The sequence below is a fragment of the Xenopus tropicalis genome, chromosome 1 (assembly GCF_000004195.4).
Source record: "Xenopus tropicalis strain Nigerian chromosome 1, UCB_Xtro_10.0, whole genome shotgun sequence".
In the NCBI taxonomy this organism is placed as follows: domain Eukaryota; kingdom Metazoa; phylum Chordata; class Amphibia; order Anura; family Pipidae; genus Xenopus; species Xenopus tropicalis.
This window is the reverse complement of record NC_030677.2, coordinates 131,733,850-131,749,445: the sequence shown is the minus strand read 5'-3', so window position 1 is coordinate 131,749,445 and position 15,596 is coordinate 131,733,850. Positions and strand designations below refer to the sequence as shown.

Below are 15,596 nucleotides of genomic sequence, written 5' to 3'. Positions count from 1 at the left end.
ATCTCTGCTGGGGTCAATTCCAGCAAATCTCTGCCTTCTATATGTGATGGCAAATATCAGCAATAATGAGATCCAGAAGTTTCAGAGGAGACCATTGAGTTATTATGCCTAAAGACCTAAAAGATATTACTAGCATTGGTTACCATTACATAAAACATTACAGTGAGGCTAAATGCTTTACATAGCAGGAATGATATCATCCACAGCTGACTGCTGTCTTCAATTGAGCACAGAAAAACTCCAGTATATGCCTATACCATTGACAGGATCTGTGTCTCACTTGCCAAGTTGTAGGAAACCAGAGTAATGTTTTGGCAGGCAAGTGAAATACCATAGTAGTTAAAAGAGTCATCGTCACACCCAGGATTAGAGCATATGGCCTAAAGTGATGTTCAGTTTGTGATTTTTTTTTTAAGTATAATCCAAGAAGAGAACAATTTAGGATAAATTTCTTTTATTGAAAAAAGGACATTTGTAGCTTCTTCTAAGTTGCACTTTTCTCTGTGTTTTTTTTAAGGTCTAACAATCTGTTTACAGTCTGCAGAGGTTAGGAACTTTGCTGTGTTTAAAAACAACTGGTCGCTTCACTTCTTTTCAGTTGTGTGATTTTAAAATATTTTAATAAGTATGTATTACGTGACCTCAATTAACCTGCACCAAAGTATATACTGCTCGGTCTTTTCTCAAGTTATAGCTACCTTCTGTGATTTACAAGGATATTGTTTGAACAGAGTTTGGAATGGAGGCAAGTGTTATATAAGCATTGCAGAGTACAAATGTACCACTGCATAGAAGCTCATTTCAATCTGCTTTATTGCCCAGGTGTTTTTGGGGGAAATGTCCCACATCATCATGCATTATATGAACTCGATGCATAACAACACTTTTAATTAGGAAATAGATTGTGCCAAGAAAGATCCACAGTAACACTAGGCAGTGAAAACAGTCTTTATATATAATAAGTGGTCTATGTTGGTTTATAAGAAAGGTATAGTTTGCTTAGATAATTATAACACTTGTTAAAATTTTATGTCCCTTTCCACTGCACTCTGGTACAAAATAGGAGAATGGAGGGAGTGCTTAAAAATGTCCTACCAGTAAAATAATTCCTCATTTTGCAGAGCCTCTGGTGCATTATGTATGACCCCCAGATAGTAAAAAATAAAGCACAATTATTCTGTATGCAGTACATTCTCTCTCTTTATATTTGCATGTATTTTACATATGATTTGCTGTACATTGAAGCATGTGTCATTTTGTATAATAACGGTATAGTCACCAGCAGTTATAAATACATTACAGTGATCTACTGATACCTATTTATTATTTTTATACCAAGAGAATCAGAATGGTATTGTTGTACGCATGAAGAAGGTTTATATGCAGCTGCAGACAAGCCAACTGAGGTACAACAGAAAATGACATTACAAATTACATTGCATTACAGTTTCATAATGGTTTACGGCAACAGTGGAAGGCATATCAACAGCAATGTTTCGGGACTACCTGGGCCCTTTGTCATCCCTTATTAAAGGGCCCAGGTTGTGATGAAATGTTGACATTTTTTCATATGCCTCCGAGTCAATAAAACCCTATTCACTTTGACATAAACCAGTGTGTGACTGTAATGCATTTTCTGTTTCGCCTCAGGCAGTACAAGATACCATACAGATTCCCTAGGTCAGCAGTCCCCAAACTACGGCCCGTGACCGGATCCGGCCCCCCAGAGCAATTTACCTGGCCCCCGCTGCGTCCTCCCACCTGGCAGTGGAGAGAGAGGACTCAGCAGGGAGCGCCACAGGGGAGCCGAGATGGAGGACAGCCTGGGGGAACTAGTACAGGTAGGACACGCCAGGGGGCGGCGGCGGGCGGGATATGAAATAGGATGTGGGCTAAATGAAGGTTTCTTCTTCACCTACAAGAGAAATTCTGCGAACTGAGAGACCCTGATGGAAGGTAAATGTGCACCATTTCCCCCCCCCCCACGCGTGCTGGTGATGGCGGTCCGGCCCCCCAGCAGTCTGAGCCCTTGGGTTAGAAGTTTGGGGACCCCTGCCCTAGGTATAAAAATGATGAATATGTATCAGTAGATACAGTGCAATGTATTTATGACCACTGGGTACTACACCCTTATTATACTATATATAACATGCTCAAATTTACCTTTCCTGAGGCAAACATACAGCAGGTGATAAAATACATGCAAAAGAGAATGAATGGTCTGCATGCACAATAAGCTTTGACTCATGTATTCCTGTCTTCATTGGAAAAGTGTATGTTCCACAATTAGTAAACACTGATAGATGCGTGCCAAAATATGAAAGACTGCTCTAGTCACAAAGCTTTAGAAAAAGTTACTTTGAACTACTTTTTTTTTTCATAAAAATCTACTTAAAAAAAGTTAATTCAGAGTTTATAAAACCCATTTATAATAACATCAACTAATCTTTCTCTGTGTGTTTCCACGTTACTTTTTCAGAAGCCAATAATATTGCTAAAGGTCAGGCACCATTCTTAAACAGCCTCTCTTTTCCCTCATTCCCTGCACTAAAACTATGGGGTAACACAGCCTTAAAGGACATGTAAACCCCACACGAAAAAACGTAATCAGTGAACAGCCTCTTTGAAATCTTTCAATACCTGCCACACTGGTTGTCCAGAGGTTAATAGTAAGGCTGCAGCATCCCCCTTAATCACTTAGATTGCCTTCTCCTCCTTTTACCCACTTGCCCCCCTCCCTCAGAAATTTGCTTTGGCTGTTGGCTTGTGGGCATGCTCAGTTGTTCTAAGCTCAGATTACTAAACACGCCCTCCAGTCTAGCAGCCAGTGAAGAGATGGCATTGCTGGTTCCCATAGAAACTCAGCTCTAGCTGTCTGCTTCAATTTTTTTTTTCTAACCTCCTCTCCTGCGCTCAGCTCAAACAAAGCAGAACTTTTATCAAAGACAGTTCTGCCTGTGTGAGCCTGTATTCTTGATGAAATGTACGCTGAATAAAGGTCTTTGTGTGTGTATGCTGTTTGCAGACTTAAATGTAACTGATTATGTATCAGAGGAAAAATGGCCACCAGGTGAAAGCTGCTATTTGCTTTAGGAAAATGTGATGGTGCTGGCAAACAGAGGGGATATATGCAATACAAATGATGCCATTTGGGTGGGGGAGACATGCCCAACTGATATACATTATAGGCAAATGTAGGCTTTACATGTCCTTTAATAATGCCTAGAAACGCACATCCCTCACAATCTTACCATCTTACCATACAACATCTGGAATCAGCCCTAGGCAAAGCTCTGACTGAGAACTACTATTTCCCCCAGCTGGAATTCCTATATGCAAAAAGCATACAAGATGATTACACACGACACATACAGGATGAATACACATGAACACATGACACTGAAGGGGCCTTACTGCAGGAAAATTTGTGCAAAGGCAACTGCACATACAGAGGTAAATAACCTATTGTGTTAATACTGGAAAAGGTAGGACATTATTTTATTATCTATCCAGGATAAGATCTGTAACAGACATGCAATTTTATCTTTTATGGGGTATGGCACACACGGCACTTTTGGGCTTTTTTAAAGCCTTTCTGATTGCTGCCTGGGCCCACAGATACACTTGCAGGTAAGGCGACACTTTACTGGACATGCTGAATTTCTAGGTGTTGGCCACAAAAATCAACAATATGCGATTCTACAAGTTTTGTTGCCCACCTACAGGTCCTGAAAGACTTGGTTTTTGCCATATCTGTTAATTTCTTATATGCCTAATTTCTTTGCTAAATTAATAATGCAAACATTTTCCTCGGTTAGAGAATGTTTCCCAACGATGCAGGGGAGGGTCGTGATCTTGCCCAGACAGCCTGTTTTGATTTCCTTATAATAATGCACACATCATAATGACAGATGATCTGCAACAGACACTTCAGAGCTACTGGGAGATATCACAATCTTGAAGGGCTCAAGCAGAAGGACAAATAGTTGATTTTTTTTTTCAGTTAATGCTGCTTGCTGAAAAGATTAATATAACCTGTAGAAAACCAATGACTTATTGCTAAACTCATACACCATATTGCTATGGTTAACACTGCTTCACTCGGTACCTTGTACAAAGATTTAGTCTCACCTTCCAGTGTCACTGCAAAAGCAAATTTCATTTTGAGACTTTAAATAATAATATTTTATTATTAATAATAATTCATACTGACTTGGAATTCATATTTAACATATGTGTATGTTCTAAACTCAAAGGCCAGGACAAGTTCTGAGCTGAGCATCATGTACATATCATACAAAATCTATTAAAGTTTTGCAAAAGATGTTGTATAACAAATTATATCTACACACAATTTTTTGCAATATACTTTTTTTCAAGTTACTTTTATTTAGAACTAAGCCAAAAAAAAAACAAGGGCAGGCAGAAGGGGCATGTGTTATAAAAAGTTAAAGGACATAATTTTAGGTTCAAGAAGAATACAAACTGCTAGCATTATTTTTGAAGGAAGAATATTCAGAAGGGTATGTATTTTATCCTCAACAAAAAAAAGAGCTACCAACCATGAAATATAGATGGCAATAAATGGCCCACATGTGTGGCAACATGACCAAATAGGAAAGACAAAGGTTCTTCCTTCTTGTATATAAGCGCATGGCCTGTTTAATTTGTGAAAACTACTTAAGTATTCAGGTATTTTATACTTGATCTTCTACATTTTCTAACCTACATCAAGAGACGTCAAACAAACCCGTGTCATGAGAGTGAAAATGACTCTTAAATTCCTCTTTACACTAACAAGTGGTCTCAAAAAGGTCCACAGCAGATCACTGTCACCCTTATGACATGAGGTTGGTTGACATCTCTGTATATAAACCAAATACTAATTATTAATATTAATTTAAATATGCATTTAAAAACATCTAATAAATTTACAGTTAAATAATCATGGAAAAGCTTACATTGTGTGAGTCCATGAACTTCAATGTTCAAATTTACATTAAGGGCATGTAAAACAAAAGTAAATATTTTTAAATTATTTGGTATATTATAACAAGTTTTTATTACCCCATTGATTTCTGAATATCCATACTGCAGTAAAAGGTAGCTCAGTCACTAGCACAGCTAGATTTCTTGATGTTAACCATACACATGGGTGGATCTCTCAGTATTACCCTAGTACATCAATGTGTAGAGAGGTACATATGTCAGTATCATCCAGACACCCAAGCAAACCCATGTGAAGCACAAGTGCTTGTCAGTATTGAGCCGACAGATCAATGTTTAGCAGGAGAATATGTCAGTATGTCTCATTCACCTGTGCTGTTATGTGGGTATTGACAAAACATGAACTTTTGGAGGGGTATGAGAGCCTACTCTCTGTTTGTGGTAGTTACACAATATTACACTAAACATAACATATTTTTATCAGATTGTTTGCCTTACTTGTTTTCATTGCTTGCGTCATATCGAGGCATAGGATCAAAGTCGTTGCCATTGATGTCTGTGCTGGCCTGAGCATCCTATTTCCCCAAAAAAGAAAAGGAATAAATAAGTCATATGCTCATTAAACAGCCATGGGATCAAATGGCTCATAAATAGATAAAGAGGTTCCACTGAGCATGGAATTAGGTCAACTGAGGTCTCAGTGAAAGAATTAAAAAAAACCCTGGTATCAAATTACCATGTTATTTAACAAGGGGCCTGAAAAGTATTAGATATACTGATAAGTATTGCTTGGTTTGATAATGATGAGTATAGTCATATAACTTGATCAATAATATTAGTCAATCTATGTAGATGATCTTAAACACAAAACCAAATCCTGTGGCAGTCAACTCAATGAAATTATTGGCAGTTTAAAAACTGCAGAGTAAGCAGTTACTCCCAGTTCCCCATATATATATATATATATATATATATGTATATATATATATATATATATATATATTTATTTATTTATTTCCCTTTCTGTGCGTCTAAAGAAATAATATAGAAGATGACCAAACTGTATCCATAGAATTTATATTCCTTTTCATAACTGATTATATTTTAATTCCCCCGTGATACTGAACAATGCAGAAAAAAGGCACCAGTTTTGCTTGAGTGCTTCTGAAAATCACATTGTGATCCGACAGTGAAGCCAACAGCTGCAATAACTTTCTCTGAACCTCTTGTTGACAGTTGTTCCCAGAGTTAATTGTAAAGCTCATCTTCAGTAAACTTAGGATCATAGCATTTTAATCATTTTAGCATGTTGCTCTCTGTGACTTGATGGCCCCCCCCTTCCCTGCTTGATTGATAATCGAGATAACTTAGTATATGTGGATTTATTATAAAAAAAAATGTTCATCCCCTTGCTTAGGAAACATAGCCAACAATACTCAAAACATAGGACTAGTAGTTGAGAGAGTTATTCAGCACAAACATTTTTTTCTTTATATTGACTGCTTTAAATTGGCTTAGTTGTAGGGTTTAGCTTGCTGGTCCCCCAATATTAGTATAAGAAAGAGATATTGGGGCCGATTCACTAAAGGTCGATAATGCTTATCGCATGGCTTTTTGCGTTTAAATCCATGCGATAATTAAGTCCTGATTCATCAAAGTCATTTTGCATGCATTAAGACGCATATTGCATGCACAAAAAAACCCATCATTGCAAAGCGTTATTTACCTCGCATTGCGTTAATTCTCGCATAGAAATAATACTAACGCATGATTCACAAACACATATGAAGCATTAAACACGCTAAATATCGCATTAGTCTGTGCGAATATTAACACCTACTTGGGGCAGGCGGTACTTGGTTTGTGAGCTTTTGGCAACACAATATGGACTTTGCAGTGGGATTTTTTCAAGTATGCATTGGCCCTAGTGTGATGCATCCTCCAGTTTGTAGGGAAATGGTAATTTTCAGAACAGTAGTTTTTCCGAAAGTAATGGTTACATGCGTAAAATTGTGCACTAATATAGCAAGCGGTGAAATATATCACGCGGCGGGATTAAACGCAAGAAAAACACTCATCACGAGTTAAATAATGCAAAGAACATCGCATCTTAATTATGATGCCTATCCTTTTAGTGAATCGAGCGTTAAGTCTCAAAAAATAAGAAGCGATAAAAATATTAAACACATGCTATAAAAAGCTCTTGTTTTATCGCCCTTTAGTGAATCAACCCAATTGTATCAACTATTACACATGATTGTATGGTAGTCTTGTCATTCATAGGTTCTGCTCACTTATTGTTAATACAATTATTTCAAGTGCCTTTCTTTTACAGTATTTAGTATTTTTATATTGTTTACAGGGATGTGAATGTTTAATATGAGGGGTTTCCACTTTAAGGGCAAGGGCACACAAAGCATAAGGTTAGGTACAAAATGCAGGCGGAGATAAGTGGATCTATTTCGGCCCAAGTGCAGCTACAGGAGCAGAGATCGGCTTGTAAAGCGGGCTCACCTCCGTTCTGTGTATCTGCTCAGGCAGATGCTATGCTTGTCAGAGGAGCTACACCCGGATCCAGCTAAAATGTGCTGGACAGTGGTTTAATAGAGTAGTAGATGCAGTATCAGCGTTTTACTAGATTTGGCCAAAGGACATTTTTTACATACGGCTCCACAAAATGATTTTTTTTTTTGCATGTAAAACCAGGGATATAGCTAAAGGTACTTGCTTACTCTTCTGTCTCTTATAACATTACATATAAAGATAGATGTTTATAGCTTCATCAGAATGTGCCTATATATTGGATATTGGGGCCGATTCACTAAAGGTTGATAACGCTTATCGCATGGCTTTTTGCATTTAAATGCATGCGATAATTAAGTCCCGATTCATCAAAGTCATTTTGCATGCATTAAGACGTATATCGCATGCACAAAAAAACCCATCATCGCACAGCGTTATTTACCTCGCATTGCGTTAATTCTCGCATAGAAATAATACTAACGCATGATTCACAAACACATATGAAGCGTTAAACGCGTCTGTGCGAATATTAACACCTACTTGGGGCAGGCGGTAAAACCAGGGATGTAGCTAAAGGTACTTGCTTACTCTTCTGTCTCTTATAACATTACATATAAAGATAGATCTTTATAGCTTTATCAGAATGTGCCTAAGTTCACAATAACGTATACTGTACTATTTGAGGCAAGGTAACCTTCTATTTAAAGTTCACACAAAACAGAAATCCAAAGCAAAGCACTTTTTAAACACTGGATGATGCTGTTCTTTTAAGGTGCATGAAGTGTACCATAGCTAAGGTTCTCGACATGAATAGTTGCACACACAAATAACAGTCAAGTTTTTTTGTATTGACAATGGGAATGAAATGCTTAGTTCACACATAGGGGCCGATTCACTAAAGGCCGAAAAAACAAGTGATATTTATAGCATGCGTTAAAAATATTATCACTTCCTATATTTTGAGAATTAACGATCGGTTCACTAAAAGGACACTTGTCTGAATTAAGAAGCGATGTTATTGTTGTTAGTTATCTGGCGATGACATTATTTTAAACCATGCAATATATTTATGCGTTATTCTGTAGCACACGATATTAGCGCACGCTATTACGCATGGAACTGTTACTTTCTGAAAACTACTGTTCTGAAAATTATCATTTCCCTGAAAACTGGAGGATGCATCACTCTAGGGCAATAACATACTTGAAAAATCTGACTGTAAACTCCATCTTGTCCCCACAGACAATCACCAGCTGCAATTTTGTTTAGTAACGCCTACTCCTGGGACACGTTAAGTTTCACAGTAATTATCGCCACATTTTATCCTTTTAACGCTTCAAATATGTTTGTGAATTATGCGTTAGTATTATTTCTATTCAATAATTACCTCAATGCAATGGAAATAACGCTTTGCGATAATCAGGATTTTTGCGCATGCGATATGAGTAGTAACCCATGCGACATGACTGATGAATCTGTACTTAATCTAACACTTTTTAACGCATAAAACTATGTGTTAAGCGTTAACGACCTTTAGTGAATCGGCCCCATAGAGTTACACCTATATACCTACAGATTTACAGTATTCTAATATGTACAACTTTATCTTGCTTTCCAATAAAGCCTATTGTCATTAACTACATTAAAAATAAATTATTAGCTAAATAACACTACTTACATAATTCTGCATCAGGTCAGGGTGGTTTCTTTCAATTCCATCATCCAAGATAGTAACTACAACATTTTTGCCAGTGTATCCCCTCTTCCAGGCTCCTACAATATTCATGTCTGACTGGCAGTGATGGACGTTTTCGCTGCAATGCTGAAGATAAAACAGAGAAATTACCATATTTACTTAGATGGTGCTTGACTATTTTCCATATAACAATATCAATATAAAAATTGAAACCAACTACATTTTCATAAAAGTTAAAAAGCACTTTTTTTTGTATATTTAAATAGGGGTTACAGTCAACATAGCCCTTGCCCTTATCTTAATTTACTTTGTATATATCTATACAGGTATGGGATGCCTTATCCTGCAACCCATTTTCAATAAAACTAGAAATTACAGGGAGGCTACAAACAAATCATTCTAATTATTTTCCCTTTAATAATAAAAAAGAACCTTGTCCTTGGTGGTACTTAAGCTGCACGAATCCATATTGGTGGCAAAAAATCCTATTGGGTTAATTGAATATTTTTTTTAAGTAAACTTAAGGTATGATCCAAATTACGACAAGATCCCTTATCCGGAAAGCCCCAGGCCCCAATCATTTCAGATAACAGATGCTACAGATTCATACAGATATAAGCATGTTATTTTAATTACAAATGTATTTTTGTTCCAGCAAAGGTAAAAGGTAATTTTTTTTTTTTAAAAAAAAGTTGTTTGGGAAAATATTTTACCACTGCATTTCTTACTTCTACTGTATGTCAGATGGCTCTACAACATTGATGCAAGGCACTGACTTGGCAGTAAAGAATCAGAATTAAGGACTTCCCCAAACCAGGTTAAAAGTGCAGTACAGTACAGAGCTAAACTTGATGTGTTGTTTTATCTCAATTTCTTGAAAGTGTTAAAGTTTTCAAAGTAGCTGCATGCATTCAGATATGATGATAATTCAGTCATCTGATTGTGGCCCACAATCTCTCACTTTGGCCAATCAAACTCTAGTACAAAGACGCAAAGCTGATTGTCCAAAATGATTATCCCATGGGGCATGTTTGTGTGGGGGGGGGGGGGCTATTTCGAAATGCATGAGTCTGACCTTACCTCACAGTGCATTCTATGCAGGACTATTTGATATACTATATGATGTGCTACAACTTGTGTGAACCCAGCCTAAATATGTAATAAAATTATTTCCTTTACAAATTAAGTTGAAATTTAGAGTGGACTGCAGCTTGTGTAAGCCCTGCAATTTAAAAAAAATAAATCTATGCCTCCTACTTCAGCATTTTTATGCTATGCTAGTTAGTTCTGCATTTTTTCTTTAAAAAAGGTAAAACCTACCACCTTCAATAAATATGCCAAAATTTGGTCAGAATATTATGCAGGAATAGCATCCATTATTCAGAAACCCATTATCCAGAAAGCTTCAAATAATGGCACGGCCAGTTCCCATAGAGTCCAATTTAACTAAATAATTTTTAAATTATTTTTAGCAGACTTAAGGTCTGGTGATCCAAATCACGAAAAAGATCTGTTATCCAGAAAACCCCAGGTCCCAAGTATTTTGGATAACAGGTTCAATAACTGTACACTAAATGCTATTTTTTCTTTAATGTTACTGAACATGATCTATGAAGGACACTCTAACTGCTCAGAACTCAAATCTGCATGCTTCATGTCTTAGGTAAAGCGCTTGGTTCAGTATGCATTAAAAGGAAAACTTTCAAGTGAAAACATGTTGGGTTTTTTAAAAAAAAAACAAAACAAAAAAAACATATCAGTTAATAGAGCTTCTCCAGCAGATTCTCCAACAGATTATTTTATATTTAATTTTGAAATTTCACATGGGACTAGACCTATACTTATTTCCCAGGGTGCCACAGCCATGTGACCTGTGCTCTGATAAACTTCAGTCACACTTTACTGTTGAGCTGCAAGTTGGAGTGATATCACCCCCCCCCTCCCCAACCCGGTAGCCGAACAATGAGAAGGTAGAAAGATATCTCCCAAAATAGCACGCAATAGTAAGAAAGTCCGGCTTGGGACTCCACCAGTTACATGGGAGCAGGAGAAACAATAGGTTACCTGAAAGCAGTTCTAATGTGAAGCACTGGCTACTTCTGAAAGTTCAGACTCAGGCACAATGCACTGAGATGGCTGCCTACACACCAATATTACAGCTAAAAAAAAATACATTTGTTGGTTCAAGAATAAAATTTTAAATGGTAGAGTGAATTACTGTATTTGCTATGTAAACAGTGTAATTTAGATTAAATTGTTTCACTTTATACAACTTCAGTATACAGCAATATATTTGTTTTATTTAGAATGTTGTTATAAACTGTCATCACATTGAAACAAAACTAAAATAAATAAATGATTTGTAGGTTTTTACCTCAGTTCTTTTGCATGTATTTTTAGGCCTTTTTAAAAAATCTCCCCTTAAGAGACGGTGACACCAGAAAACGTAACAATGTCTAGAAGCATAGAAATAATACTAACGCATGATTTACAAACACACAATGATTACATTGTGCATTGTAACAGGCCATTCCTATCCTGGCCTTAGTTAAGGCCAAAAACGTACACTAAATGGTTAAATGTTCAATGTATTTTCTTGCACAAAAATATAAGCCAATGTGGAAGCAAGTGGTGAGAAAAGTAGCAATACGAATCTACCCAGGGAATTGCAAAATCTTCCATGTTCACATGTTACAAGACTTCAAAAAGCTAACAAACAAGATGTAGGGACTGGAAACATACACAGGACTATTCATCAATTCATAGTGAACAAACTGTTCAGAGAGGTGGGTGGGGGAGAGTGGAAGGTTAGTCTGAAGGTGGTGGGACAAAGTACTGCTGTGAAATGCTTAAATAAATCCAATAATATAAGAGTTTACAACTATACAAATATAAAGTGAAGAAATTAAATCCCCTTAAACCTTTTAACTACCACTGACTGGCGCTGCTCTGGCACAATGTTTTTTCCATTTAATTTAATGGTATGCAGAAACAATGCTGGCACTTAACGGATTAGAGGACGCAATAAACATTAAAGATTTCATTTTTACTCAAGTCTATTCTGCCTTATGTAAAAACAAAAATATAAACAGAATACCAAGCCCAAAGGTGAAAGATTACCAACATAAATGTTGTAAGTCATGGTTTTACTAAGAAAATGCCAGACAATTGACTGTTCCATCTCTGATGAGTTACGTTGGGTACTACTGAGTGCAAATGTATAAACTAGTACTGTTCAACTTGTGGTACCGAGGGCCAAATTTTTTCTGGCCTACGTGGTGCAGGGCCAAAAACGGCAGGCAGAATATGGCACAGAGGCACAGCATAGGGCAGGCAGAGTATGGCACACACAGGCAGCATAGGACAGGCAGAGTATGGCGCACACACAGGCAGCATAGGGCAGGCAGAGTATGGCACACACAGGCAGCCCAGGGCAGGTAGGGTATGGTACACACAGGCAGCATAGAATGGCATACACAGGCAGCATAGGGCAGGCATAACCATAAAAATTGGTAGAATGCTAGTTGTGACAAAAAGGTTTGTCTCGGTGAGAAGTGTCTGTTGGATGACAGATATATAGCACCCAGGCTGAGGTACTGGCTCCTTTAAATCTCCAGGGCAGGAGAGGCTAGGACCCTGACGTATGGCTAGAGAATGCTGGAGCCAATTAGGCAACACCTGAAGCATTTAAGGTGAGCCTGGGTGTGCAGCAGGTGGTCAGTTTCTGAGAGAGGCTGTGAGGGCAGGCTGGACTTAAACAAGCTCCCCTGATTCTGGGACTCCAGAAAAGGACTGCCGGACATTGGCAGTAAGGATTTGGGTTATCCCATTTGTCGAAATTACAGTCTGGTGAGACTTTGTTTTGTTGAACTGTTCACTTGCAAACACCAAGTTGTGATATATACTGTTTTGCTGTGGAAAATAAAGCACAGGCAGGAGCCTGAACATTTTGGTTGCAAGCCAGAGTTGCCTGTCTCATCTGTGAAGCCCAGATTTCCATCCGCTACTGGCTTCTACCAGCTAAATCCCCACATAGGGGCACATTTACTTACTCACGAACGGGCCGAATGCGTCCGATTGCGTTTTTTTCGTAATGATCGGTATTTGGCGGTTTTTCGGAAAATTGACGCAACTTTTTCGTAGCCATTCCGAATGTTGCGCAAAATGTTGCGATTTTTTCGTAGCGTAGTGACAATTTCCGAAAAGTCGTAAAGGCGACGAAAAAATCGCAAAAAATACGAAAAAGTCGCAAAATGTTTGTTTTCCAATCGGAATTTTTCCAATTTGGATTCGTGGGTTAGTAAATGTGCCCCATAGTGTACTTTCACTAAACAATAACATTTTGAGAAGTATCAAACAACCTATGATAAATGCAAACGATGTATTGTTTTCTTAATCTATAAGTTCCATCCAATGCCCCTCTATGTTATGTGTTACTGTACACACTACAAACTATGGAGACTTTATCACTTATGCCCACACAGCCCCCTCTGCATTCATAATTTTTGAGCACATGCCAAATTAGTTAATGCAGTTAATGGTAAATATAATTCCCATCTACCTAAATTAAGCAATTGTTAATGGACAGCCTAGAAACTATAACACATAGGGGCCAATTCACTAAAGGTTGTTAACGCTTATTGCATACTTTTTTGCGTTAAAAAGCATGCAATAAAAAAGTACCGATTCATCAACTTAATTTCGCATGCGTTATCACTCATATAGCATGCGTTATTTATATCGCATTGCAGTAATTATCGCATAGAAATAATACTAACGCATGATATACAAACACATATGAAGCGTTAAATGCGTAAAATGTGGTGATAATTACTGTGAAACTTAACACATCTCAGGAGTAGACGTTACTGAACAAAACTGCAGCTGGTGATTGTCTGTGGTGACAAGATGGAGTTTGCAGTCAGATTTTTTCAAGTATGTGATCTTCCAAGAGCAGGGGTGGGCAAACTATGGCCCGCAGGCCACATCCGGCCCCTTGGCCTTTTTAATCCGGCCCGCCGACGACGCCAAGTCTCATCACGCGAGATTTGGTGTCATTGGCGGGCCGGAATTAAAGAGACGAAGGGGGCCGTAACGCTGGCCTGGCCCTGCCCGCCCTGGCCCGGGGTTGAGTAAATGTGGCCCGTGAGCCAAGAAGTTTGCCCACCCCTGTCCTAGAGTGATGCAGCCTCCAGTTTTCAGGGACAGTAGTTTTCAGAAAGTAACTGCTGCGTGCGTAACAGCATGCGCTAATATCAAGTGCGGCCAAAAATATTGCACGCAGCGGAATTAACACGCACGCGTTAAAATATTGCTAAAAATCGCTCATTGGCAGATAAATAACACCAAGAACATCGCTTCCTAATTCAGACAAGTGTCCTTTTAGTGAATTGATCGTTAACTTAATAATAAGTGATAATATTTTTAACGCATGCTATAAATATCCCTCGTTTTTTCGACCTTTTCAAATTTGTGCATACATTTAGGGGTCTATTTATTATGCTAAAATATGTTAAATTATATTAAACAAAAATAAGTGTAAAAAGCAGTGTAATATAAATGGAGAAGTTTTGCCTTCTGAATGCCAGATTTTACATATGTTCCGGGAGAAGAAAAAACGCATAAACAACAGTTTTTTTACTCGGAGAAGCCTGCCAATGTGTGGCAAATTCTGTCACCGAAAACTGATGCCCAGTATTGCATTAGGACGATCTCTCAGTCTGAGGCTCTTCCCAGCAAAGTTATGGATTAATAATCTATTTTTTTCCAATAATGGCCAAGATTTAGTTTCTTATAGTTACATAGGGTTGAAAAAAGACCAGAGTCCATCAAGTTCAACCCATCCAAGTAAACCCAGCACACACAACCCACACCTACCAATCTATACATTCACATACATAAACTATATATACAACCACTAATACTAACTGTAGATATTAGTATCACAATAGCCTTGGATATTCTGATTGTTCAAGAACTCAGCCAGGCCCCTCTTAAAGGCATTAACAGAATCTGCCATTACGACATCACTAGGAAGGGCATTCCACAACCTCACTGCCCTCACCTTGAAAAACCACCTATGCTGCTTCAAATGAAAGCTCCATTCCTCTAATCTAAAGGGGTGACCTCGGATGCGTTGATTGTTTTTATAGGAAAAAAGAACACCCCCTATCTGCCTATAATCCCCTCTAATGTACTTGTACAGAGTAATCATGTCCCCTCGCAAGCGCCTCTTTTCCAGAGAAACAACCCCAACCGTGACAGCCTAACCTCATAGTTTAAATCTTCCATCCCCTTAACCAGTTTAGCTGCACGTCTCTGCACTCTCTCCAGCTCATTAATATCCCTCTTAAGGACTGGAGCCCAAAACTGCACCGCATACTCAAGGTGAGGCCTTACCAGGGACCTATAAAGGGGCAAAATTATGTTC

General features: G+C 38.0%; 1 protein-coding gene across 3 annotated transcripts in view; it reads right to left on the bottom strand.

Moving 5' to 3' along the window:
* The window catches only part of pcsk5 (proprotein convertase subtilisin/kexin type 5), a 246,229-nt gene that overhangs the window by 166,574 nt on the left and 64,059 nt on the right, over positions 1-15,596 (bottom strand). For all 3 annotated transcript variants that reach the window (XM_031890895.1, XM_031890900.1, XM_031890898.1), the window contains exons 4-5: positions 9,149-9,292; positions 5,446-5,522 (exon numbers count right to left, since the gene is read on the bottom strand). In XM_031890895.1, the coding sequence (XP_031746755.1) occupies positions 5,446-5,522; positions 9,149-9,292 (221 nt within the window). The remainder of the gene's footprint in view (positions 1-5,445; positions 5,523-9,148; positions 9,293-15,596) is intronic.